General features: G+C 36.9%; 1 protein-coding gene across 1 annotated transcript in view; it reads right to left on the bottom strand.

Moving 5' to 3' along the window:
- The window catches only part of LOC129731601 (uncharacterized), a 148,023-nt gene that overhangs the window by 36,397 nt on the left and 83,983 nt on the right, over positions 1-27,643 (bottom strand). Inside the window, exon 5 of the mRNA XM_055691715.1 lies at positions 12,514-13,028. Within this exon, the coding sequence (XP_055547690.1) occupies positions 12,514-13,028 (515 nt within the window). The remainder of the gene's footprint in view (positions 1-12,513; positions 13,029-27,643) is intronic.

Raw genomic sequence — 27,643 nt, 5'->3', positions numbered from 1 at the left:
TTTCAAAAAAGAGATACAGTGATCAAAGTCACCCCGCTGATCAATGTCACCCCATTTTACGGTATTCTAGATGTTTTAATACTTCATTCCTAATTTTGAACATGTACTGTTCAGTTGTGCTTATCACATGTTTGAAAAATATGAGAAAATTAATGTAACTATTGTTCTAAAATCGACAAATCAAATTTTGGAACTGTTGTTTTTACACTCAAACTACCTGGTGGGCAGCGCCACTAACCACTAACGAAAAATTTGCTAATCGTTAATCCGGCAACTGACAAATTTAGCTCGATAATCACTAAACGCTAATTGTTAAATACAAAAAATCACTGTGCAATGTTGCCGTAAAAAACTAATTTTTAAGACACGCCTTCTCGATTTAGATAAAAAATAGATTTTTGTATACAAGAAATTGTGTTTGAAAAACACTTTAGCTGATATGAATCATGATATTGTTTTAGACTCATTCAGAACCACTGTACTGTGTCGCTACGATTTAATATGAATTTTTTACTGAACTTCGTCAATAAATGTACTGAAATGTTATTTCGATTTGAATTAATTCGCATTCCTTTCAATTGTATCAGGTTGTAATTTTTTCTCAGTATATTCAAAATTTAATAAATACACATAAAAAAACCAGAAAATTTAAGTTTGTCATTTATTGAATTTTGTTTTTGGGCAGTTATTCACCCCCATAAACCAGTACCTAACAAACTTCCAAGCAGTTCGTAGATGAAATCCAACGAAGCGGAATTTCCAGCAACCAAAATTTGTGACAGATTTCCATTTAGGTACGAAAGAGCGGTCAACAGTTGAGCGGTGCGATTGTTCAATATTACAGCCGAACTACTGCCTGGGCATTCTGTAGAGCAGTCATAGCGTTTAACAGAGCAGTACTCAGCTGGGTATTCGCGTATGAAACTCCCCATTGATGGATGCTACAAGGTTAGACAAAGCCATACCAATCTGGCTGACCAGAGCGTTTATGTTATCATTGAGAATGGACAATTGCACCTGTAATATGATCAGGACATTGCTGATACCAATACCAATGTCTGAAACCAATGCATTGCAAAATTGTGGCAGGAGCAGCAAAAGCAATCTGGAAACTTTGTTAATGTTAGCATGGTAATGGGATTTGCCGGTCTCAGTGACTCTTACGGTCAACAGGCACATGCCTCGTCCGACAACCAGCAGAATTTCATTTCTATCAAAGGTGCAAGCCCGATATGAACCGAAACCGTTATAGAATGACAGATAGTTTGTAAAGTCGATCAATTGTATTGAATCATATTCACGCACACGAAAATGAATTGAGATAATTATGAGCATTCAAAAAAAACTATTGGTGCAGATGTTTTATACATAATAAGCTCCTGGTAGTCTATATTTACAATGTGACTTACAGACTACTGTTCTTTTCACGGCTGCATCTTCTAACTCAATGTAGAGTTTTCACAAATTATTGAATTACGGTGAAGGATTTTTGATTTGACAATAGTTTAATTTCAAAACTGAAAAGAAATTTCATTTCAACAGACAGTGCTCTGAAAAAGTTAGAAGTTAGTCGACCGCATAACTAACGTAGGACTAGTGATCGACGTCCAAATGGAAAGTTGTTTCCGACTTTCGATCCGCTCCGGTCCGATTGGTTCGTCCAGACCAGTATGAGAATGAAGATTTTATTTTTAGTGGAAGAACCAATAACTCAAATTTGTTTTATTATATACGAGCAATGCAAAACAATTAAGTTTTGTAAAATTGTACCAATAGTACTACTTTATTCTCTGATATCTCATTTCTTTTTTACTCTCTACTGATAATCCTTTGTGGACCCCGTGGTTCTGTGGTTAGCGATGTCGGTCGGCTAGCTCTCCCACACGGTTGTGATATCGCGTTCGATTCCCGATCGAGTCGAGGATCTTTTCAAGCTGGAAATTTTCTCGATTCAGCACTGGGGCACGGTGTATCGTTGTACTTATCCTACACATGCAAAATGTGCCAAAACAATATCGATAACGAATTCTCTCAACTAATCTAGTTGATCGAGACCGCTATTAGCCCCAAGGCTAAGCGTGCTATATTGTTTGATAATCCTTTGAAGCGATCCGTTTTGTGGTTTAGTTATTCAATTTTGAAATCTGATGTAACATTCATGGCGGTTTCATTGTCGTATAGAAAACAAAGACGTAGTTCTACATCGAGAAAGTAAAATTGTTTTGTATTTCACAAACGACTGCTTGACTAACGTTATACCATTTGGATCCCAGATCTGATTCAAATGGACAAAATAAGTATATAATATCAAGAGACAACATGTCTGCTGGATGATGGATTTGCAGCTTTTTCGATAAAACAAAAAAATGCATTGTAGCATCATTTATCTGCAGAAAGAATTGTTGTGTGAATTACAACTTCGTAATACCACTTGCGACACGTTATGAGGGCTGGCAAAATACTACAGTGTGCGTGATTATCATTGAGTATAAATAATCGATTTTGCGAACCAACTGTATCATTCTTGGATCACCTTGGGTTATACGTCCAACCATAATGAAATCTTTGCTGATTGTCGGACTTGGCATGTGCCTGTTGGCCGTAAGAGTTGCTGGAAATCGAAACAAATTTTATCTTACTTATTTTTTTTTTTGACTTCTAGGTTGCTTTCGCTTCTCCTGCTACAATTTTGCAGACATTGGTTTCGGATATTGGCGCTGGTATCAGCAATGTCCTGAGTCTGCTGCAGACACAATTGTCTACTTTCAACGACAACATCAACGCTCTTGTCAGTCAAATTAGAACGGCTTTGGCTAACCTTACCGCGTCCATCAATGGTGGAGTGTCTAACGCTAACAGCCAACTGAGCACAGCTTTAAGCAATGCTAAGACTGCCCTACAGAATGCCCAGGCTGCGTTGGCTAGTATCGTCAGCAACGGTTTAGCTCAAGTCTCCAGTAGCGCTACTGCAACGTTGAACACTCGCACCGCTCAGCTGTTGACCGCTCTTTCGTACCTAAATGGAAATCTGACTCAAATTTTGGTTGCTGGAAATTCCGCTTCGTTGGACCTGATCTACAAACTGGGTAACGCTACGGCCAACCTGAACAGCGCCACAGCCTCAGTTGCCTTGCAGGTTAATTCTCTGCTTGGAAGTCTATTGGGTAGACTTACTGGTTTGTTGGGATGAGTACAGAAAAAAAGACGACAGTGCAAATATGATTGAATAAATGATTTTCATTCTGCAGTTAACTCGATTGTATTAGCTATAAATTGTACTGAATAGTCAATATCACAGTTTGTAATTGTGTTCCGGGTTCATCTTTTTATTGGATTATTGATTCTAGTGTCTTAAGCTTGTTAATACGCACCGTGGAAAATCGAAAATTAAAGATTAACCATCAACTTAGTCAAACGGTTCTATTAAATTAACGTTCGAAAAATGTTACATTGTTACGATTTAAACGATGAGTGAAATTTACCAATTTTAGCTCGAATAAGTAACTATGAAAATTGAGTAATATTAATGTGTAAATTGAGAAAGAACTACACGTTTTGTGCAAAATTTATTCTGATATCAAAAGCACTTTTTTGATTGTATCTCAAATATTTTCAGAATATACTGAAAACAATATTATTCGATATTTTTAAAATAAGTACTGGCATGCATTGAAAAAGATTCAGTCACTACTTCAAAAGTTTAACAACATTTTTGCTGTTTTTAAATATGCTCTAAAAATTTTACAGTAATCATCATTCCGGGGTGACTTTGATCACTTCATTATTTTGATGAATTTGGTGTAACACTTTGCTACTTTCACTAAATTGAACAGCCTTAAACGGCTTTAACGAGTTTATAAATATGGAAAGCAATTTGGGGGCCATTCACATTTTACGTGAACAGTTTATAATGGCGAATGTACAAGATTCATACAAAATTTTTAGAATATATATGAATTGTTATCCACTGAGAGAGAAGGTGGTCTAAAATCATCAAAAACTAGTCCACGAGGAATATGACTTATGAAATTGGCCAAATTTGCATGTTACTTCACGTCTTGGGTTTTTGTTAAAAAGAAATATGAAATACGCTGTGGAGAATATTGGGACTCAACATTGCCTTCGAGGAAAAACTTGCAAAAATAACAATAAAATGTATTGTTATAATATTTGTTCATCTTAAGAACTAATCTGGGAACAAAATAAAAAAACTTTACGTATTGCAACTTGTTGTTTTGAATCTGCTTGAACCGATTGTTTGTATGCAACAAAAATCGCCAAAAATACACTTTATTTTCAATTAATATTTTAGCATGAAAAACATTCTTGGAATAGCAGGAAATGCATGAGTAGTAGCAATGCAAACATATATCCACGCATTCAGTGAAGATTACGACAAGTCCCAAGCACTACGAGCGCTTTTTTACCACATTTTCAAAAAAGAGGTACAGTGATCAAAGTCACCCCGGTGATCAATGTCACCCCAGTTTACGGTATTCTAGATGTTTTAATACTTCATTCCTAATTTTGAACATGTACTGTTCAGTTGTGCTTATCACATGTTTGAAAAATATGAGAAAATTAATGTAACTATTGTTCTAAAATCGACAAATCAAATTTTGGACCTGTTGTTTTTACACTCAAACTACCTGGTGCGCAGCGCCACTAACCACTAACGAAAAATTTGCTAATCGTTAATCCGGCAACTGACAAATTTAGCTCGATAATCACTAAACGCTAATTGTTAAATACAGAAAATCACTGTGCAATGTTGCCGTAAAAAACTAATTTTTAAGACACGCCTTCTCGATTTAGATAAAAAATAGATTTTTGTATACAAGAAATTGTGTTTGAAAAACACTTTAGCTGATATGAATCATGATATTGTTTTAGACTCATTCAGAACCACTGTACTGTGTCGCTACGATTTAATATGAATTTTTTACTGAACTTCGTCAATAAATGTACTGAAATGTTATTTCGATTTGAATTAATTCGCATTCCTTTCAATTGTATCAGGTTGTAATTTTTTCTCAGTATATTCAAAATTTAATAAATACACATAAAAAAACCAGAAAATTTAAGTTTGTCATTTATTGAATTTTGTTTTTGGGCAGTTATTCACCCCCATAAACCAGTACCTAACAAACTTCCAAGCAGTTCGTAGATGAAATCCAACGAAGCGGAATTTCCAGCAACCAAAATTTGTGACAGATTTCCATTTAGGTACGAAAGAGCGGTCAACAGTTGAGCGGTGCGATTGTTCAATGTTACAGCCGAACTACTGCCTGGGCTTCTGTAGAGCAGTCATAGCGTTTACCAGAGCAGTACTCAGCTGGGTATTCGCGTATGAAACTCCCCATTGATGGATGCTACAAGGTTAGACAAAGCCATACTAATCTGGCTGACCAGAGCGTTTATGTTATCATTGAGAATGGACAATTGCACCTGTAATATGATCAGGACATTGCTGATACCAATACCAATGTCTGAAACCAATGCATTGCAAAATTGTGGCAGGAGCAGCAAAAGCAATCTGGAAACTTTGTTAATGTTAGCACGGTAATGGGATTTGCCGGTCTCAGTGACTCTTACGGTCAACAGGCACATGCCTCGTCCGACAACCAGCAGAATTTCATTTCTATCAAAGGTGCAAGCCCGATATGAACCGAAAGCGTTAGAGAATGACAGATAGTTTGTAAAGTCGATCAATTGTATTGAATCATATTCACGCACACGAAAATAAATTGAGATAATTATGAGCATTCAAAAAAAACTATTGGTGCAGATGTTTTATACATAATAAGCTCCTGGTAGTCTATATTTACAATGTGACTTACAGACTACTGTTCTTTTCACGGCTGCATCTTCTAACTCAATGTAGAGTTTTCACAAATTATTGAATTACGGTGAAGGATTTTTGATTTGACAATAGTTTAATTTCAAAACTGAAAAGAAATTTCATTTCAACAGACAGTGCTCTGGAAAAAGTTAGAAGGTAGTCGACCGCATAACTAACGTAGGACTAGTGATCGACGTCCAAATGGAAAGTTGTTTCCGACTTTCGATCCGCTCCGGTCCGATTGGTTCGTCCAGACCAGTATGAGAATGAAGATTTTATTTTTAGTGGAAGAACCAATAACTCAAATTTGTTTTATTATATACGAGCAATGCAAAACAATTAAGTTTTGTAAAATTGTACCAATAGTACTACTTTATTCTCTGATATCTCATTTCTTTTTTACTCTCTACTGATAATCCTTTGTGGACCCCGTGGTTCTGTGGTTAGCGATGTCGGTCGGCTAGCTCTCCCACACGGTTGTGATATCGCGTTCGATTCCCGATCGAGTCGAGGATCTTTTCAAGCTGGAAATTTTCTCGATTCAGCACTGGGGCACGGTGTATCGTTGTACTTATCCTACACATGCAAAATGTGCCAAAACAATATCGATAACGAATTCTCTCAACTAATCTAGTTGATCGAGACCGCTATTAGCCCCAAGGCTAAGCGTGCTATATTGTTTGATAATCCTTTGAAGCGATCCGTTTTGTGGTTTAGTTATTCAATTTTGAAATCTGATGTAACATTCATGGCGGTTTCATTGTCGTATAGAAAACAAAGACGTAGTTCTACATCGAGAAAGTAAAATTGTTTTGTATTTCACAAACGACTGCTTGACTAACGTTATACCATTTGGATCCCGGATCTGATTCAAATGGACAAAATAAGTATATAATATCAAGAGACAACATGTCTGCTGGATGATGGATTTGCAGCTTTTTCGATAAAACAAAAAAATGCATTGTAGCATCATTTATCTGCAGAAAGAATTGTTGTGTGAATTACAACTTCGTAATACCACTTGCGACACGTTATGAGGGCTGGCAAAATACTACAGTGTGCGTGATTATCATTGAGTATAAATAATCGATTTTGCGAACCAACTGTATCATTCTTGGATCACCTTGGGTTATACGTCCAACCATAATGAAATCTTTGCTGATTGTCGGACTTGGCATGTGCCTGTTGGCCGTAAGAGTTGCTGGAAATCGAAACAAATTTTATCTTACTTATTTTTTTTTTTGACTTCTAGGTTGCTTTCGCTTCTCCTGCTACAATTTTGCAGACATTGGTTTCGGATATTGGCGCTGGTATCAGCAATGTCCTGAGTCTGCTGCAGACACAATTGTCTACTTTCAACGACAACATCAACGCTCTTGTCAGTCAAATTAGAACGGCTTTGGCTAACCTTACCGCGTCCATCAATGGTGGAGTGTCTAACGCTAACAGCCAATTGAGCACAGCTTTAAGCAATGCTAAGACTGCCCTACAGAATGCCCAGGCTGCTTTGGCTAGTATCGTCAGCAACGGTTTAGCTCAAGTCTCCAGTAGCGCTACTGCAACGTTGAACACTCGCACCGCTCAGCTGTTGACCGCTCTTTCGTACCTAAATGGAAATCTGACTCAAATTTTGGTTGCTGGAAATTCCGCTTCGTTGGACCTGATCTATAAACTGGGTAACGCTACGGCCAACCTGAACAGCGCCACAGCCTCAGTTGCCTTGCAGGTTAATTCTCTGCTTGGAAGTCTATTGGGTAGACTTACTGGTTTGTTGGGATGAGTACAGAAAAAAAGACGACAGTGCAAATATGATTGAATAAATGATTTTCATTCTGCAGTTAACTCGATTGTATTAGCTATAAATTGTACTGAATAGTCAATATCACAGTTTGTAATTGTGTTCCGGGTTCATCTTTTTATTGGATTATTGATTCTAGTGTCTTAAGCTTGTTAATACGCACCGTGGAAAATCGAAAATTAAAGATTAACCATCAACTTAGTCAAACGGTTCTATTAAATTAACGTTCGAAAAATGTTACATTGTTACGATTTAAACGATGAGTGAAATTTACCAATTTTAGCTCGAATAAGTAACTATGAAAATTGAGTAATATTAATGTGTAAATTGAGAAAGAACTACACGTTTTGTGCAAAATTTATTCTGATATCAAAAGCACTTTTTTGATTGTATCTCAAATATTTTCAGAATATACTGAAAACAATATTATTCGATATTTTTAAAATAAGTACTGGCATGCATTGAAAAAGATTCAGTCACTACTTCAAAAGTTTAACAACATTTTTGCTGTTTTTAAATATGCTCTAAAAATTTTACAGCAATCATCATTCCGGGGTGACTTTGATCACTTCATTATTTTGATGAATTTGGTGTAACACTTTGCTACTTTCACTAAATTGAACAGCCTTAAACGGCTTTAACGAGTTTATAAATATGGAAAGCAATTTGGGGGCCATTCACATTTTACGTGAACAGTTTATAATGGCGAATGTACAAGATTCATACAAATTTTTTAGAATATATATGAATTGTTATCCACTGAGAGAGAAGGTGGTCTAAAATCATCAAAAACTAGTCCACGAGGAATATGACTTATGAAATTGGCCAAATTTGCATGTTACTTCACGTCTTGGGTTTTTGTTAAAAAGAAATATGAAATACGCTGTGGAGAATATTGGGACTCAACATTGCCTTCGAGGAAAAACTTGCAAAAATAACAATAAAATGTATTGTTATAATATTTGTTCATCTTAAGAACTAATCTGGGAACAAAATAAAAAAACTTTACGTATTGCAACTTGTTGTTTTGAATCTGCTTGAACCGATTGTTTGTATGCAACAAAAATCGCCAAAAATACACTTTATTTTCAATTAATATTTTAGCATGAAAAACATTCTTGGAATAGCAGGAAATGCATGAGTAGTAGCAATGCAAACATATATCCACGCATTCAGTGAAGATTACGACAAGTCCCAAGCACTACGAGCGCTTTTTTACCACATTTTCAAAAAAGAGGTACAGTGATCAAAGTCACCCCGGTGATCAATGTCACCCCAGTTTACGGTATACTAGATGTTTTAATACTTCATTCCTAATTTTGAACATGTACTGTTCAGTTGTGCTTATCACATGTTTGAAAAATATGAGAAAATTAATGTAACTATTGTTCTAAAATCGACAAATCAAATTTTGGACCTGTTGTTTTTACACTCAAACTACCTGGTGCGCAGCGCCACTAACCACTAACGAAAAATTTGCTAATCGTTAATCCGGCAACTGACAAATTTAGCTCGATAATCACTAAACGCTAATTGTTAAATACAGAAAATCACTGTGCAATGTTGCCGTAAAAAACTAATTTTTAAGACACGCCTTCTCGATTTAGATAAAAAATAGATTTTTGTATACAAGAAATTGTGTTTGAAAAACACTTTAGCTGATATGAATCATGATATTGTTTTAGACTCATTCAGAACCACTGTACTGTGTCGCTACGATTTAATATGAATTTTTTACTGAACTTCGTCAATAAATGTACTGAAATGTTATTTCGATTTGAATTAATTCGCATTCCTTTCAATTGTATCAGGTTGTAATTTTTTCTCAGTATATTCAAAATTTAATAAATACACATAAAAAAACCAGAAAATTTAAGTTTGTCATTTATTGAATTTTGTTTTTGGGCAGTTATTCACCCCCATAAACCAGTACCTAACAAACTTCCAAGCAGTTCGTAGATGAAATCCAACGAAGCGGAATTTCCAGCAACCAAAATTTGTGACAGATTTCCATTTAGGTACGAAAGAGCGGTCAACAGTTGAGCGGTGCGATTGTTCAATGTTACAGCCGAACTACTGCCTGGGCTTCTGTAGAGCAGTCATAGCGTTTACCAGAGCAGTACTCAGCTGGGTATTCGCGTATGAAACTCCCCATTGATGGATGCTACAAGGTTAGACAAAGCCATACTAATCTGGCTGACCAGAGCGTTTATGTTATCATTGAGAATGGACAATTGCACCTGTAATATGATCAGGACATTGCTGATACCAATACCAATGTCTGAAACCAATGCATTGCAAAATTGTGGCAGGAGCAGCAAAAGCAATCTGGAAACTTTGTTAATGTTAGCACGGTAATGGGATTTGCCGGTCTCAGTGACTCTTACGGTCAACAGGCACATGCCTCGTCCGACAACCAGCAGAATTTCATTTCTATCAAAGGTGCAAGCCCGATATGAACCGAAAGCGTTAGAGAATGACAGATAGTTTGTAAAGTCGATCAATTGTATTGAATCATATTCACGCACACGAAAATAAATTGAGATAATTATGAGCATTCAAAAAAAAACTATTGGTGCAGATGTTTTATACATAATAAGCTCCTGGTAGTCTATATTTACAATGTGACTTACAGACTACTGTTCTTTTCACGGCTGCATCTTCTAACTCAATGTAGAGTTTTCACAAATTATTGAATTACGGTGAAGGATTTTTGATTTGACAATAGTTTAATTTCAAAACTGAAAAGAAAACTCATTTCAACAGACAGTGCTCTGGAAAAAGTTAGAAGGTAGTCGACCGCATAACTAACGTAGGACTAGTGATCGACGTCCAAATGGAAAGTTGTTTCCGACTTTCGATCCGCTCCGGTCCGATTGGTTCGTCCAGACCAGTATGAGAATGAAGATTTTATTTTTAGTGGAAGAACCAATAACTCAAATTTGTTTTATTATATACGAGCAATGCAAAACAATTAAGTTTTGTAAAATTGTACCAATAGTACTACTTTATTCTCTGATATCTCATTTCTTTTTTACTCTCTACTGATAATCCTTTGTGGACCCCGTGGTTCTGTGGTTAGCGATGTCGGTCGGCTAGCTCTCCCACACGGTTGTGATATCGCGTTCGATTCCCGATCGAGTCGAGGATCTTTTCGAGCTGGAAATTTTCTCGATTCAGCACTGGGGCACGGTGTATCGTTGTACTTATCCTACACATGCAAAATGTGCCAAAAACAATATCGATAACGAATTCTCTCAACTAATCTAGTTGATCGAGACCGCTATTAGCCCCAAGGCTAAGCGTGCTATATTGTTTGATAATCCTTTGAAGCGATCCGTTTTGTGGTTTAGTTATTCAATTTTGAAATCTGATGTAACATTCATGGCGGTTTCATTGTCGTATAGAAAACAAAGACGTAGTTCTACATCGAGAAAGTAAAATTGTTTTGTATTTCACAAACGACTGCTTGACTAACGTTATACCATATAGATCCCGGATCTGATTCAAATGGACAAAATAAGTATATAATATCAAGAGACAACATGTCTGCTGGATGATGGATTTGCAGCTTTTTCGATAGAACAAAAAATGCATTGTAGCATCATTTATCTGCAGAAAGAATTGTTGTGTGAAATACAACTTCGTAATACCACTTGCGACACGTTATGAGGGCTGGCAAAATACTACAGTGTGCGTGATTATCATTGAGTATAAATAATCGATTTTGCGAACCAACTGTATCATTCTTGGATCACCTTGGGTTATACGTCCAACCATAATGAAATCTTTGCTGATTGTCGGACTTGGCATGTGCCTGTTGGCCGTAAGAGTTGCTGGAAATCGAAACAAATTTTATCTTACTTATTTTTTTTTTTTGACTTCTAGGTTGCTTTCGCTTCTCCTGCTACAATTTTGCAGACATTGGTTTCGGATATTGGCGCTGGTATCAGCAATGTCCTGAGTCTGCTGCAGACACAATTGTCTACTTTCAACGACAACATCAACGCTCTTGTCAGTCAAATTAGAACGGCTTTGGCTAACCTTACCGCGTCCATCAATGGTGGAGTGTCTAACGCTAACAGCCAATTGAGCACAGCTTTAAGCAATGCTAAGACTGCCCTACAGAATGCCCAGGCTGCTTTGGCTAGTATCGTCAGCAACGGTTTAGCTCAAGTCTCCAGTAGCGCTACTACAACGTTGAACACTCGCACCGCTCAGCTGTTGACCGCTCTTTCGTACCTAAATGGAAATCTGACTCAAATTTTGGTTGCTGGAAATTCCGCTTCGTTGGACCTGATCTACAAACTGGGTAACGCTACGGCCAACCTGAACAGCGCCACAGCCTCAGTTGCCTTGCAGGTTAATTCTCTGCTTGGAAGTCTATTGGGTAGACTTACTGGTTTGTTGGGATGAGTACAGAAAAAAGACGACAGTGCAAATATGATTGAATAAATGATTTTCATTCTGCAGTTAACTCGATTGTATTAGCTATAAATTGTACTGAATAGTCAATATCACAGTTTGTAATTGTGTTCCGGGTTCATCTTTTTATTGGATTATTGATTCTAGTGTCTAAAGCTTGTTAATACGCACCGTGGAAAATCGAAAATTAAAGATTAACCATCCACTTAGTCAAACGGTTCTATTAAATTAACGTTCGAAAAATGTTACATTGTTACGATTTAAACGATGTGTGAAATTTACCAATTTTAGCTCGAATAAGTAACTATGAAAATTGAGTAATATTAATGTGTAAATTGAGAAAGAACTACACGTTTTGTGCAAAATTTATTCTGATATCAAAAGCAAATCACAACCGTGATAATTTTTCTCACGGGTTTCATTCTAGTTAGGTTACAACAGTTCTTACCTGGGAGAAAACTTTTTGCCGTTGCCGTTGCCGTTGCCGATTAGCAGTATCCGCGTCAAGTTTCCGTTGTTTTTCCGTCTCATTAAGCGGTGCTTCCTCACCAGGTAACGCTTTCAGGATTTTTAGATTATGGAACGAATGCATTTGCAGGATTTGCTGCTGTCCCTGCTGCAGTGCTTCCGCCCGAGGTTCACCCCTCGGGCTGCTCCCGTACCCTGCATTGTACTCGCTTTCCTCATTGTCGTCCTCGTCGTCATAGTCTCCATTATCATTGTAGCTCCATTGACTTTCCCGATCCTCAGTAAATCCAACCGGTCGGTCGTTGGCATTACCGGCGCCAGAGTCCTCCTGTAGGCTACCGCCTTTTGCGGTACTATCACCATTCACCGGCATCGCTTCCGCGCCAGAAACGGCACGCTCACTGTTGGATTTGTGGCTGTTGCCACGGCGTCGTTCCCATTGGTCCTCGTTACCGATAATTAAGTGTTCATCGCAGTACTTGCTGATGCGAAAGTCTGAAAAAGCAAACAAGAACAGCAGACCCAAAAGGTAAGTAAACGTAGGATGCAGTTTCTAAACACTGATAGGTAGTATATTTTGTGATGCACAGGAAGTAGCTGTATGGGACCAACATTACCCTCTGGAGGGTTTAAAGTTTACACCAATTGATTGCCTGTAGGGCACTGAGATTACACATAAGCAGTTATATGCTTTGACTGGTTGTCATTTTTGCACGTGCACAGTAGTTGACGAAAATGTTGATGATTTTTTTTTTCCTCAAGAAAAACTTTTCTGAAGAGTGAATTTTGTATTTGAAATCATAAAACGCACATTTACTTTTACTGCCTTTTCATTTATATTTGATAAAAGAATATTATCCTGCCCAATGATGCGTATCATATCACTTTCAACAGAACCGCCTTGAAAAATCTATGGTATTCTACATATTCACGAACATAATCAGATAGCAAATTATACAAAATGATGCTAATAATATATTTGATTTTTACACAGTGCAACTGCTATAAAACTATGGCAAATTTAAGTACTGGCAACCGGGAAACATAAAGTCATAACATTTTAATTCGTTTACATTTTTCTAGTTTTTTAATAAAATAAAATTGAAGTAACTTTCGGAAAAAAGAATAAAAAGTGTGTCACCAAAAAATTGATAATTTGTAATTAGTAATTGGAGGCGAGGTACGATTCTGAGTACTGCTTCGATCATGACCATTATACTATCGGAACATGTTCCGACCATATTTCAGAAACCGATTGACCGATTCCGGCCATCCACCTCGGCAACATAAAGGCTCATAATACTTCTCTGTTGGCGGTTATTGAACCTAAACTTGTTAATGGAAAAACGAGCAAACTAAAAAATATGAATCAAAAACCGTTTGTTTTTGGCACACGTGCCATTCCTACACCTTATTTGTTTCAGGTTTTGATCCTAGAATTCAGAGGGTTGAAGATTCGCAGCCACAGAGATATCTAGAAAGAAATGTTTATCACCTATCAAATTTACCAACACCCTGAGCTTCACGGCCCACAGTGCTGCCGTGGGCTGGGATTCTGACGTAAGCGCCAAATTTTAAAATTTCGTTTTTTTACGTATTACTATAGTAAAGGTAGCCCACTTCAAGATGCTTGTTACCGTATTTAAAAATATTGAAAAATAACTGAGAAATATCAAAAATAAAAAGTCATTCTGTGCCGAACACGCAGCAGCATCGGTTGTGTTTCGAATTCGCTCCGATAAAATTCAAAACGTGTGCACAAGTGCTGGTATTCTTTGACCGGGCCCGGTGTCTTTTGTTTAGATTGCTGTTTCGAATTCAAGGTCAAGTGCCTTTGTGTAACTGTGTCACTTTGTAGCTGCCTGCTGTCGAACGATTTGGTGGTGAGTGCAGTGTACTCCTGTGGACGTTTCTCCAACACGAAGGAGAAAAGGAAAGGAAGGTACGTGCTTCTTGTCTGTCCCATCGGCGCGCTAGTTTTAGCGCGATGGATGTAGATCCCCCACCTCCCGCACCTCCATCCTCGAATCCCCCCGACCCTGTCCCTCCTGCCCCTCCTTCTACTGTTAATTCTTCAGCTCCCTCACGTGTCAGGTTGTATCCAGACGGATCGACGCTTCCAGTGGCAGTTTACCTCAGGCCTAAAGCAGGGCCGAAATCGAAATCATTGAACATATTACAGATTTCGAAAGACCTGACGTCACACTATAAAGCTGTGACTGAGATTTCTAAAATCAGGCCGAAAAGCACATGCATTTTACGCATGGCGATTTGGCAACTTTTCGGATTAGCTACATGGGTCTTCCCCAGGGCTCATGGTTTGGCTGCGTGCGTGATGTCTCGGCTTATGTCCAATCACTATAGATTTGATGCACATCTCCGTCGTATTGGGCTCGGGGAAAGTGGTATCTGTGCCTGTGGTGAAGGTTATCACGACATAGAGCACGTTGTTTGGTCATGCCCTGTCCACCGTGACGCCAGGTCTAAATTAGTAGCTTCCTTTGAGGCCGGAGGTAGACGGCCAGCTGTACCTGTTCGTGATGTCTTGGCGAGCCGTGACATACCCTACATGACCCTCATATACGTTTTCCTAAAATCCATCCATGCCCCAGTCTAGTCCCGTTCCCCTCCGTCTACACCCAACAAAACGACAAGAACACGTTTGAACCTTAAGCACAGATTCTGGAATCAGCAACTGCACCCCACTCGAATTCGCCACGACCAGAGAACCCGAGGCCTTCAGTGATATCTTGGCTCAGCGGCACATACCATATGGCCACTTGAACACTAGCGAACAACAACAACGAACCATAACCAGCAACTAGACCCCGCACAATACCTCCAGGACCCGAGAATACAAGCCCCTGCCCCAGTTCATGACATCGGTCATTCGAAGAGCACCAGACGACCATTCAACAACAAAACACTGATTGAAAAATTCATGCTAGTTTTAAGTTAGACTTAATTTCAGCTCGTAGTCGGCAGCGAGGATAAAAAATTTGCTTTTAGTTTTTAAGTCACCAGATATAATTGGCGCCGTTAAACATTAAATTGTATTTGTGCCGTGTCAAATAAACGATATATGAGGAAAAAATAAAAAATAGAAAGTGACGTTAGCGCCATTTCATTTAGAAATGACGATGAGGTAGGAGTGCTGCGATGCCTCTGGAGCGATTTTGTGTTTCTGGTGCTTACGTCAAAACGCCAGCCCACGGCAGAGTGGGACCAAACTGAAAAAGACGGACAAAAGTCTTTTTCGACGTTTTAGCATATAGGTGTTTTTAAAGAAGATTTCTAATATGCGATTTTGGATATTTTAAGGTATTCGTTGAACATGTTATTAAGGGGGTACTCAGTCAAAATAAAAGCAACAACATCTAGTTGCAAGATATCAAATTTAGGTCTTCGGCAAAGTTGTAGAACTATGAACGTTATGAATTTTTTTTCGAAGACACTAAGTCTATTCATTGTGAAACCATTGAGCTATAGTTAAATTTCTGTCAACAGCCCCTTAAAATCAATTTATTGAGTTTCTTGGGTTTAAATCGCATTTAATCGAGTTGACATATTCTACAAAGTTGTTGATATCATCAAGATACACAACTTGTCTTAAGATTTCAATATCGTATATCGAATGGTTTGCTCAGAAAATTAGTTTTGAGCCTAAATTTTTCTCATTTTTCAATTAATGTATCTCAATGAGTGGCAATTTGTGGCAGCCAAATTAGCATCATTTATTCAATCGTTATATACACTAGAAGTGAACGAAAAATCATGGCTGGGTATGATCGGGTATTATGGTTTTCTTAGCAATCTTTTCGATCATACCAATCCAATTTCGGATGACCTTGTATACGGATTTCACACTAATTCGACCAGATGTTGGCAGCAATCTCTCAGAATTGTATGAAACTTAGAATTTGTAAACTAATCTAATTTGCAAATTACTCTATACTAATATAGGGGTAAGCGGGGTAAGACCGCCCCCTTTAAGCATTTCTGTTTATAAAAAAAAGTTGCGGCTGCAATTTCATTTTTTCTTCGCTAAGAGGTTCTGCTACTCAATACCCGCATTTAAAAAATAAGAACTGAAATATTTTTGGTTATTTTCCAGCCTTTTTTTCAATTTTAAAAATTCATTGAAAATGTGCAGATCTTTTTCATGCGGGGTCAACCCGCCCACCAGCGGGGTAAGATCGCCCACTATTTTTTGAGGATAACAAATATTTTGAGGGCCAAAGCGGTTGATTTTCTCGGTATAATATCTTTGACAAAGTTGTAGATGGTATTTTTTTTTCTATTTTAATAAAATATACACTGTGAAGAATCTGAAAAAAATAATTTTTTTTCTGAGTTTTAACTTTTTTTTGTTTTTTTTTGATTATCCAAGTTCAAATCAATATTTAGGTAACTTTTTGTGGTTTTCAAAATAAATAGATTTTCCAGAATTGGGGTTTTTCAAAATATTCAATTTATAATAAACCTGTCTTTAAGCTAAAAATAGAAACTCAGTAATCCTGTCTGTATGATTTTTTGAAGACTTATTGTGTATTATGAGTAATACTAATAATTATAATTTTTTTATTCATATTTTCAATTTTTTTATGTTTTTTTTTGAGGAACAAAATTACCAACGATTCTATACATCAAACAAACCGCCCAAAAAAATTCTTTGCAAAATTAGAGCTGTTAATATTTCTATTACTCCATGATATAACAACCATCAAATTTTAGCTTACCTTTTGCAGATTTTGCAGGCAAAAACATGATATTTTTAAATAAATTTAAAAAAAAAATAATTCTATTTTTATATCTTTTCTTTGAATTTTTTTACAGTGTATACTTTTTTCGGAAGTAAAAAACTGCTATTTTCAACTCTGCTGGAGACGTCATATCGATCAAACAAACCGTCCTGGCTCTAAAATTATTTTTGTTCATTAATACCATTGTGTAAAAAGTTTACTTTTTTCAAAAATTAGTCGCGTTAAAAAATATCACTAGAAAAGCTTCAACCAAATCGAAAGTGGTCGAATCACATCAATGTCTTATGTGGCTTGAAATTGCTTTACTGATTCTGCATATATTCCCTTTGTAGTGTCGAGGCATTTGGGTTTTGAAGTAAAATAACAAGCAGTTGTACAAGTGGCGGTTTTACCCCATGTATAGTGGGCGACGTTACCCCCAGTGGAACATTTTCATATTCCATCGAAAAAGTAGTCAAAATTACAAGATCACTCACGGCCTTCGACATTTCCGAAAGAAGACAGATTTAGGCAAGCGGTTAAACGTATATTCACGAATAAAACAATAAATCTTTAGACAGAAAAACCTTAAGTCCCGTTGCCGCAAAACAATAGCGCATTGACTGGTTGCCAGCTGAAAGGTTGTTTTTGATTATTTCTGTGACTGTTCGCGCACTATCAAAAAAGAAAGGGGTGCAAAATGTTATGTAATTATACTGTAATAGACATGTTAAAGAAATTTTTCAATTATTATATAACTTGGTGGTAAAACTACGGGGGGCGGTCTTACCCCGCTGGGCGGTCTCACCCTGTTTACCCCTATGCAAAAGTATGAAAATTTTAAGCTTTTTTAAAATGGATATATCTAAATAATTGTAAGATATAGAGAAAACTTGTCAAGACATAACTTTTAGGGAATTGCCTGAATTTTTATTGAAAATTTAAAAATCATTGAAAATTAATAAAATTGATTCTGAACAAACAAAAAATTATTTTAAAAAAACCGATCGGCTCAAATTTATTCGAACTTTGATTTTCATATAGAAAATTTAGCTCTCAATAATCTTCCGAGTATCTTAAAATGGGCACTTCTAAAGAAAAAGTCGAAGAGGTTGTTTGTAAGACACGACCGCAGAGTTAACGCAGAATACGACAGCCTGTCTAATGTATTTCTTGCAATAGGTGTGGGAATGCACTCAATGAGGTTAATCAGTTTAATGGTCTCTCTGCTCCAGATGACGTTTACCTCTACAGACGGCACCGGTAACATTCTTCAAATGAATGTTAAATTACACTCAGTAAACTTTGAGGCTTAGCTGATGATAATTTTAATCGCAATACTGCTAGCCGCACACGCTATATAGCTAGCCACGCATGTTGTAGATATGCACATACACGCTATATAGCTAGCCAAACACGCTATAGACATGCTATAGCTAGCCACACACGCTATAGACATGCACACACACACGCTATAGCATGCACACGCTATATAGCAAGCCACACACGCTACAGACATGCACGCGTTATATAGCTTGCCACGCACGCTAGCGACACACGCTAGCGACCCACGCTATAGATATTCATACACGTTATATATGCGCACACACCCTATATATACATACACGCTGGATGATGGTGGCTTCTCAAACAACCTGGCGGTGCGAGTCTTATTCAGTTACTCTCCTTTGCCCACTGCCATCGCCGCTACTGTCCGCCGCTGCTGCCCGCTGCCATGGGCACAGCCAGAATTTCAAATAGGGGGGGGGGCAAGCTCTTCAAAATTTTAGAAGTAAAAAAATGGTACACTAAGGTCGCTTTTTACGCGGTTTTTTTACGCAGCTTTTACGTGGATTCTGGAATTTACACGGTTTTCACGCGGTTTTTACGCGGATTTCCAAATTTACACGTTTTTCTACGCGGATTTCGGAATTTACGCGTTTTTTTGACGCGGCACGTATCCCCCGCGTAAAAGCGACAGTAGTGTGTTTTGAAAAATAGAAATAAATACTAGTCTTAAGTGATTGTTACATCAAGGCAACCAGTTGTCCTTGACATCAGAGTGGAAAATTTGATTATTCTTTGTCCAACCGTGAATATAAATAGATGTTCTTTATTAAAAACTCTTAAGTTCCTTCAAACCTTCGGACATATTATTTCGGCGACGAGGATCTCAAGAATCCACGAACATGGCAGAAGAGAGAGTTGATCAGCAGTTGCAACCGGGAATTCAAGATATGATTCACAAGATGACCCAAATTCTACAGCGGATAGCGGTCCAGCAGCAGCAGCGTCAGTATCAAACCCCGGAGCAGATTTTGGAGTCCCTCTTTTCGAACATCATCGAGTTTGTCTTCGACGAAGAAAACGGAGTTACGTTCGGACGTTGTTGTTGAACCACTACCAGGACCTCTTCGAGAACGATGCAGGCCAGCTGAATAATGCGGCGAAGGTACGTTTACTTCTCCGGAAGCTGGACACTAGGGTGTCCCAAAAAAAATCAATGTTGAAAAAGTCAAGGTGCTCAGCCCTAAATTGAAAGATAATGTTATTTATAGCATTTTTGTAGAACATTTCGACTTTCTAAAAATTTGCTTTCAGGTTGCCCAAACGTGATTTATGAAAAAATGACTTTTGCAAGCTACAAAACCACCCTTTTGTTTTTTTTTTTCAAATCTGTTCGATTCCTATAATTTTTCATATATTTTTTTATTTTTGTGGGGTTGTTTTTGAACATTTTGCATGGTTCAGTTCAGCATTGCATTCAGTTTTTTGACTCCCAGAGCCCGTTAAACATCACAAAAAAATATTTTTTCTAATAATTTTTAGATAAAACCCTTTAAAACACAAATAAAAAAATTTTTTGATCAAGAACTGAAATTTTCATTGCAAAGCGGGATTCACGACGAAAATTTACATGAAAAAAGTAACTTGATATCTTATCGGGGAGCTGAGATATTGGCATTTTTCTACGTGATGGAAAACTATGCATTTTAGCAAATATGTTAAATAACTGTTTTTTTTTTGGGAGATAAAAAATAACAATGTTTAGAAAACAAATGCATTTTTGGTTGACTGATAACTTAGTAGAAGGTTTAAAAATTCGGAAAAATCTGCGAAAAAAGTTAGAACGAAAATTTTGGTGTTTAGTGCCTTCTGATAGAAAACTCAATGTTGCTCGTAATACGTAAGAGATAGAAACATGATGTCTTCAGTAAAGTTTCTTGTTTTGAGATAACCTAAAACTTTGTCGAAGACATCTTGTGTCTATCTTATTCTGATTAAAAAGTAAAATTTTTATTTCACTCATTGGTGGATTGATCACCCATCTTTCTACATTAAAAGATTTAATATCCTGAAACTTCTCTGAACATACCTTATGACTATAATCAATATTTTAATCACTATTAAGGAAATAATACGCACAAACGGCAAAATAAAACACTGTGCAATGAAGATATTGAGCTTTAGTGGCAGTTTTGACAAAATGCATAGTTTTCCATCACAAGTAAAAACGCCAATATATCAGCCCCCCGATAAGATATCAAGTTACTTTTTTCATGTAAATTTTCGTCGTGAATCGCGCTTTGCAATGAAAATTTCAGTCCTTGATCAAAAAATTTTTTAATTTGTGTTTTGAAGGGTTTTATCCAAAAATTATTAGAAAAATTATTCTTTTTGTGATGTTTAATGGGCTCTGGGAGTCAAAAAACTGAATGCATTGCTGAACTGAAGCATTTAAAATATTCAAAAACAACCCCACAAAAATAAAAAAATATATGGAAAAATTTAGGAATCGAACAGAATTGAAAAAAAGCAAAAGAGAGGGTTTGTAGCTTGAAAAAGTCATTTTTTCATAAATCACGTTTGGGCAACCTAAAAACGATTTTTTAGAAAGTCGAAATGTTCTACAGAAATGCTATAAATAACATTATCTTTCAATTTAGGGCTGAGAACCTTGACTTTTTCAACATCGATTTTGTTTGGGACAGCCTACTGGACACCCATTCGCACAGCCGCTATCTCAACTACATCCTGTCAAAGCTTCCCAAGGACATGAAGATTGAAGACACAGTCAAGATTCTCAATAAAATCTTCGGACATCAAACGTCAAACGTCCCGGAAGCGGTTCATGTGTCTTTTCAAGATTGTTGTTGACCATCTGCCGATGAACACTCAGCAAGCAGAAAGCACTCAGCCGCTGTTCAAATATTGTTGACTTCAGCCAGGTTTTCACCCGACGTAATGTGCTGAACGAGCGTTCAATCGTGCATGTTTCCATGGTAGAGCAAGTGCAATTTTAACTGCTTTCTCAGTCGCAGGGAAGAAAGAACTGGTTTTAGCTAGCAGGTCTATAAGATCCAACTCTTCCAAGTTCTTACGGTCTGCTCTCATACTGCTGCAATGTTAATACAAAACTTCCACCTCTCCAACAAAATTGTCAACTTCATAAAAAATTACGAAATTTTCGGTTTGCGCTTGAACTCTTCCAACGACATGCGTATTACGTTAGGGGGATGCAGCAAAGACAACGCGTAGGCAGGTGCACTATCTTCATCGAACCGTGTTTCCAGTGAGGTTACAAGAAAATCAAAGTAAGGAATTGTCACAGCTCGATTCCAATACTCCAAGCCAGTTGATGCAGGTGGATTTGCCCGGTACTTTTGCCGCTGCAATATCCTTGGTGGATCAACTGAAAAACCTGTGCAATTACACGCAACATAGCGCAAGCATTTCAATCAATTATGTTTGATCTGGCTGATACTTTACACAGATGTTTCTATGGGCTAAAGATGTCGTTTTGTGCTATTAGAGTTATTGAAAACAAAATTTTGCACCAATGTCAACATTTAGGGGGGGGGGGGGGCAACGGCCCCCCTGCCCCCCTCTGGCTACGCCTATGCCCGCTGCTAGTAAACTGAGCTTGCTTGAGGAGGAGCAGTCTCTTATATAGCCCAACGAGTGCATTCCCGGTTAACTAGGTACTTTATTCTGTCGTCCTTTTAGAGAAAGGCAGCAAGCTACCAATCAAAGGTCGACATTTACGTTTCGACAAGGTTCAACAATTTTCAATAGTACAACAGTTCGAACAATCAGATTACAATTTTCTGCATTTGGAAGGGTGCTTAGATGATTTACCAATCGATTGCTGCAAAAATGACGGAAATCGTTTGGAAACTGACTAAGTTTAAAACGTTTGAAATTGGACAATTTTCGTGACGCTCTCGATGTTTCCGGTTTTCGATATTGGATCCCTGTATTGAAGAGGACCCCTGTATATGTTGCCGTAAGACGTATTCGACGTCAAAAAGTGTTTTCCACAAAAAAAAAATATGTTCAACACTGTTTCATGTTGAAAACATTCCAACGACACGAGAAAATTATTAGAAAAAGTTTTTTTAAAAGTGCCCATTTAAAAATGTATATAAAAGCGATGTGTTATGAAATCTGAAATGGCCTTTCTCTTCTCAACTCACTTTTTGTTTTTAAGATAAACTTCTTTTAGTGTACGATCTTAAATTCAATTTTTCCAATATTTTTTAATGAAAATTCAGACAGTTTCTTAAAAGCCATCCATCGAAAACTTTTCTCTATTCCTCTTCATTATTTAGATATATCTTATTATACAAAAGACATAAAATGTTCAGTCAGTTAGTCAGTCTAAATAAATTTTCGAAAAAAAATTTGCAAAGCTGCTTTGTTTAGGAAGTCTTACATACTTACAAAGTTACAATGAATTCGGAGAGGTTGCTGCCAACAGCTGGTCGAGTTAGTGTGAAATACAAGGTACTCAGATATGTGATTGGTATGATCGAAAAGATTGCTGGGAAAACCATAATACCCGATCATACCCGGCCATGATTTTTCGTACACTTATAGTGTATATAACGATTGAATAAATGATGCTAATTTTGGCTGCCACAAAGTGCCACTCATTGAGATATATAAATTGAAAAATGAGTAAAATTTAGGCTCAAAACTAATTTTCTGAGCAAACCATTCGATATACGATATTGAAGTCTTAAGAAAAGTTGTGTATCTTGATGATATCAACAACTTTGTAGAATATGTAAACTCGATTAAATGCGATTCAAACCCAAGAAACTCAATAAATTGATTTTAAGGGGGTGTTGACAGAAATTTAACTATAGCTCAATCGTTTTACAATATAGAGACTTTGTGTCTTATAGAAAAATTCATAAATTTTATAGTTCTACAACTTTGCCGAAGACCCAAATTTGATATCTTGCAACTAAATGTTGTTGCTTTTATTTTGACTGAGTACCTCCTTAATAACATTTTCAACAAATATTTTAAAATATTTAAAATCGCATATTCGAAAACTTCTCTGAAGAAACCTATATGCTAAAACGTCGAAAAAGACTTTTGCCCGTCTTTTTTTTTAGTTTGGTCTCACTGTGCGGCCCCCTTGCCGACCGCGCACACCCGGTTGAGAATCACTGATCTAAAAGAATACTAGTTATCAAAGTATTCTTGGTAAGTGTATTTTTCCTATCGGAATGTATAGAACTTTACTTGTCATGGCTAATGAAAATAGCAACCTTGTGTGGTAGTCAGTCAGGAGAAATTTTCTATTCTATCCTTGTTTGGTCGAGAGAAAAAATTCGGGAGAAAGCTTTTTTTGAGTGTGGAAAAATAAGAAAAATAAACTTGAGTCTCCACCTCGCATATTCAAGTACTTTTAAGGTACTTTTTCAAAACAATTAAATAAAACAATTCGAAAGAAAACAAAACATATAAAAAAACTAAAGTTTTGCAGCATTTGTATAATTATTTGTGCAGATAAAAAACCTTGTATGTCGATTAACGACATTGTTAATGTAAAACTATGCGCAAATGTAACTTTGATATATCCCACTCTATCCCAAACGACATTTTTTCTCACACTTCGTCAACAAATAGTGAACGCATAAAACCTTATGAATAACTGTGTTTCCTTTCAAAGCATGCTTTCGAGAAATAACTTTTTTCATTCATTTTTAATTATAGTTGTAATCGGGTGAGCTTAGAAATATGAAATTAGTCTTAGAATCCTGAAAACGAGCTGTAAGCAAAAAAATAGCGTACCCCATTCATTATGACAGAATGGTAGAGTGCTGTTCAGAACATGTGAAAAGGTTAGCACTTGATGTTCGTTTTTTTTCTCTCTACTTCGGAGCTTAGCATAGAATGCATATTAATGCAGCAGCTGCTTAACTAATGCGATTCACGGATATCCTGAGATTTTTGCAGCCTCTATCTGCTTCGGCTGTCGTACGAAGAATCTCGTTCAATGTACATACTTTAAAAGCCATTTTGCATGCGGGGTTTGCTTACTTGTACAGTTGCTTTTAGTATTGATTTATTATACTTTATAAATTGTCCTATTTTTTCGACACGTTCGAGGTCACGTTCAAGATGAAAGCGGATTTCCGCATGTTTATAAGGTACTTAAGTGCAGTGCAGATAAGTCCGGAGGGAGCAGTATGCGATGTAAAGTAGGGCATATTTGGAATTATATTTAAGAATTGCGGAGACAAACAAGCACGAGGGGAACTGAGATATTTTCTGCAAGATCATTGGGGTAGATCGCTATTTTGTCGTTATTGGCTGTTTCCGTTCCAGGGTATTTTGGCGGTTTTCGACAGTCTGAGCAGTTGGTTTGCTTCAAATTATTGCATTCTTTAGTAAGTATTCGAATTTTATCTTGTTGATTTTCATCTTTCTCTTCTACTGTTCCTAGTCAATAATTTCATTGAGAAAAGCTACGACGAATTGATTTGAGCCTTAATTTTTAATCATAAAAAGGTGACATTTAGTTTTTAGTGTTGGGTCAATTTTATTCTCGCCCCTATTTCGTGTTTTTTTTTTCATTTATTTGGTAAATGAGATAATGATTGATAGCAGTGGGTAATCACACGAAAAAAATTTTCAAGAAAATAAAAATCGTAAAAAGTTATCATCTACCTACTAATATAATTAGATTTCAATCATTTAAAATGCAAAGTAAACAATTTAACCAAGTAAACCTCCGAGTAGTCCACCAACCACGTTCAACAAAGATCCAACTAAACCGTTAACAGACAAGGCGAGATTGTTGACAGCGGAGATGGCACTGTTGAGCTGGTTCAGTAAATCCTGTGGTACGTTGGCTCCGGCAGCTAGAACTTGACTGGTAACATTGCTCAGGTTGGATACGGCGCTCAATAGCTGTACGGTTCCGGTGCTCAAAGTATTGGTAGTGGCTGAAGAAACGGTATCTAATCCACTACTGGCTACTTGGTTCAAAACTGTTAAAGCATTTTGAAGAGCACCTTGGGCATTTGATGACGCTTGGGTTAATAAGGAATTGGTCAAACCGGATAAAGCAGAGGTGATTTGAGCAATCAGTCCGGTGATTTGGGCATTTAGACCAGATATTTGTAGAGTCAGTGTAGTCAACACACTCCCCAAAGTCGAGGTTACCGTTCCAAGAATGTTTCCTAATATATCAACAGGTGCTGCAACTGTTACCTATAATATAAGTGTACTGTAATGATTTTTTGTAATAAATAATACATGAATTTTAATTCTCACTGCTAGCAGACAAAGACATCCTCCAATAATAAATAAAGATTTCATTTTAAATATCGTTGATTAATTCGTTGTGTTATTGCTTCAAATCGAATGCTTATATACTCATTTTTCTATCAGTTATCTCCAACTGGTATATGCTGTTTCAAAACATAGTTGTTTTGAATTGAAGCAATTTTCAGCAAATTTGTTGACTCAAATGTTTTTTTTTCTGAACCTATGCTAGAAGCAGATAAACTGACGTATATTGAACACGCTCTCGAATCTTGGGTCAACAAAAACATTATTTTCATTGAACCTTAAGGTCAAATACGATGAAAAATATACGTAGCATGACTCGAGTAGATTTTTTATTTTTCATATTTGAGTTGAATTAGTAGAAAACTGTTAGACAAACTCGTAAAATTGAAACCATTTTGACTAACCGATTATGACTGGTAGAACAAAAAGTGAAACTGGAAACAGAACATTTTTACGGAGTTCATGGTTAGTGCATTTTTTTTTAAATTACGTGAGAAAAGTTTCTTAATCTTGATCTGCAGGGTTTGTTTCTATCTAATTTAATACAAAGTCATGCAATGTGCTCAATAGGATGTCAAAAATATATTCTACATGCAAGTTCTAAAATGTACGGTTTATTCATTCAGAGCAGAATGGTTAGCGGTAAATTATTCTAGTGGATTAGCTTCATAAACATCTTTTCCGATATGGAAGTTCTCTAAAAATTACTTTCGATGAAACGAGGAATAACTAAGAAATTTTATTAGACAAAATAAGATATATTATTCTGTAATCAGTATATTGGTAGTTAGAGGTTACATTAAAGTTGATTAAGTTTTGATCAAATTTCGAATCGTCTGTAATGAAAACATCTCAAGTTTCGCATAAATACATAAAAATACAAAACAAGTAATAGGGAGCGTCACAGAAATTGGATCCACGACCTTGGTACTGTTTTTCTCCTGATCTTCTAACAAACAAAAATCGTCAAATAACATGCGCCCTTGAGGTACAAGGAAAATAATATTATTGTTACTTTGAGATACACATGAAAAATACGACGCATTGTCTGCTTCTAGCATGAATTCAGAAAAATCAACATTTGAGTCAACAACTATGAAGGATATATTCCATTAAAATAACAATGTTTTGAAAACAATTTTACCAAGTGCCGATATTGGATCTAAAAACGAGTATAAAAACAATCGCTGACATCATTCTAATCATCAGTTTCAATTATTAATTTCGCAGCGTAACACAACCTATTAAATAACAACACATAAAATGAAATCCTTATTTATTTTCGGAGTTGGCCTTTGCCTGATTGCAGTAAGTGTAGGGTGTAATGTAAGTATTAAACAATATATTTTCAGCGTGTTTATTCCACAGGTAACAGTCGCTGCGCCTGTTGATGTATTGGGAAATATTCTTGGAGTGGTAACCTCGACTGTGGGTAGTGTGTTGAACACCCTGACTCAACAAATATCTGGTCTCAATGCCCAAATCAATGGACTGATTGCACAAATCACCGCTGCTTTATCCGGTTTGTCCAATTCCTCATTAACCCAAGCGTTGTCAAATGCCCAAAGTGCTCTCCAAAATGCTTTGGCTGTTTTGAACCAAGTAGCTAGCAGTGGATTGAATACCGTTTCGTCGGCCACTACCAATACTTTGAGTAGCGGAACCGTCCAGCTGTTGAGTGCGGTATCCAACCTGAGCAACATTACCAATCAAGTTCTAGCTGCCGGAGCCAACGTGCCACAGGATTTACTGAACCAGCTCAACAGTGCTACC

This window comes from Wyeomyia smithii, chromosome 3 (genome assembly GCF_029784165.1).
Source record: "Wyeomyia smithii strain HCP4-BCI-WySm-NY-G18 chromosome 3, ASM2978416v1, whole genome shotgun sequence".
Classification (NCBI taxonomy): Eukaryota; Metazoa; Arthropoda; class Insecta; order Diptera; family Culicidae; genus Wyeomyia; species Wyeomyia smithii.
Note: the sequence above shows the minus strand (reverse complement) of the source record. Positions and strands in the feature narration are given on the sequence as shown.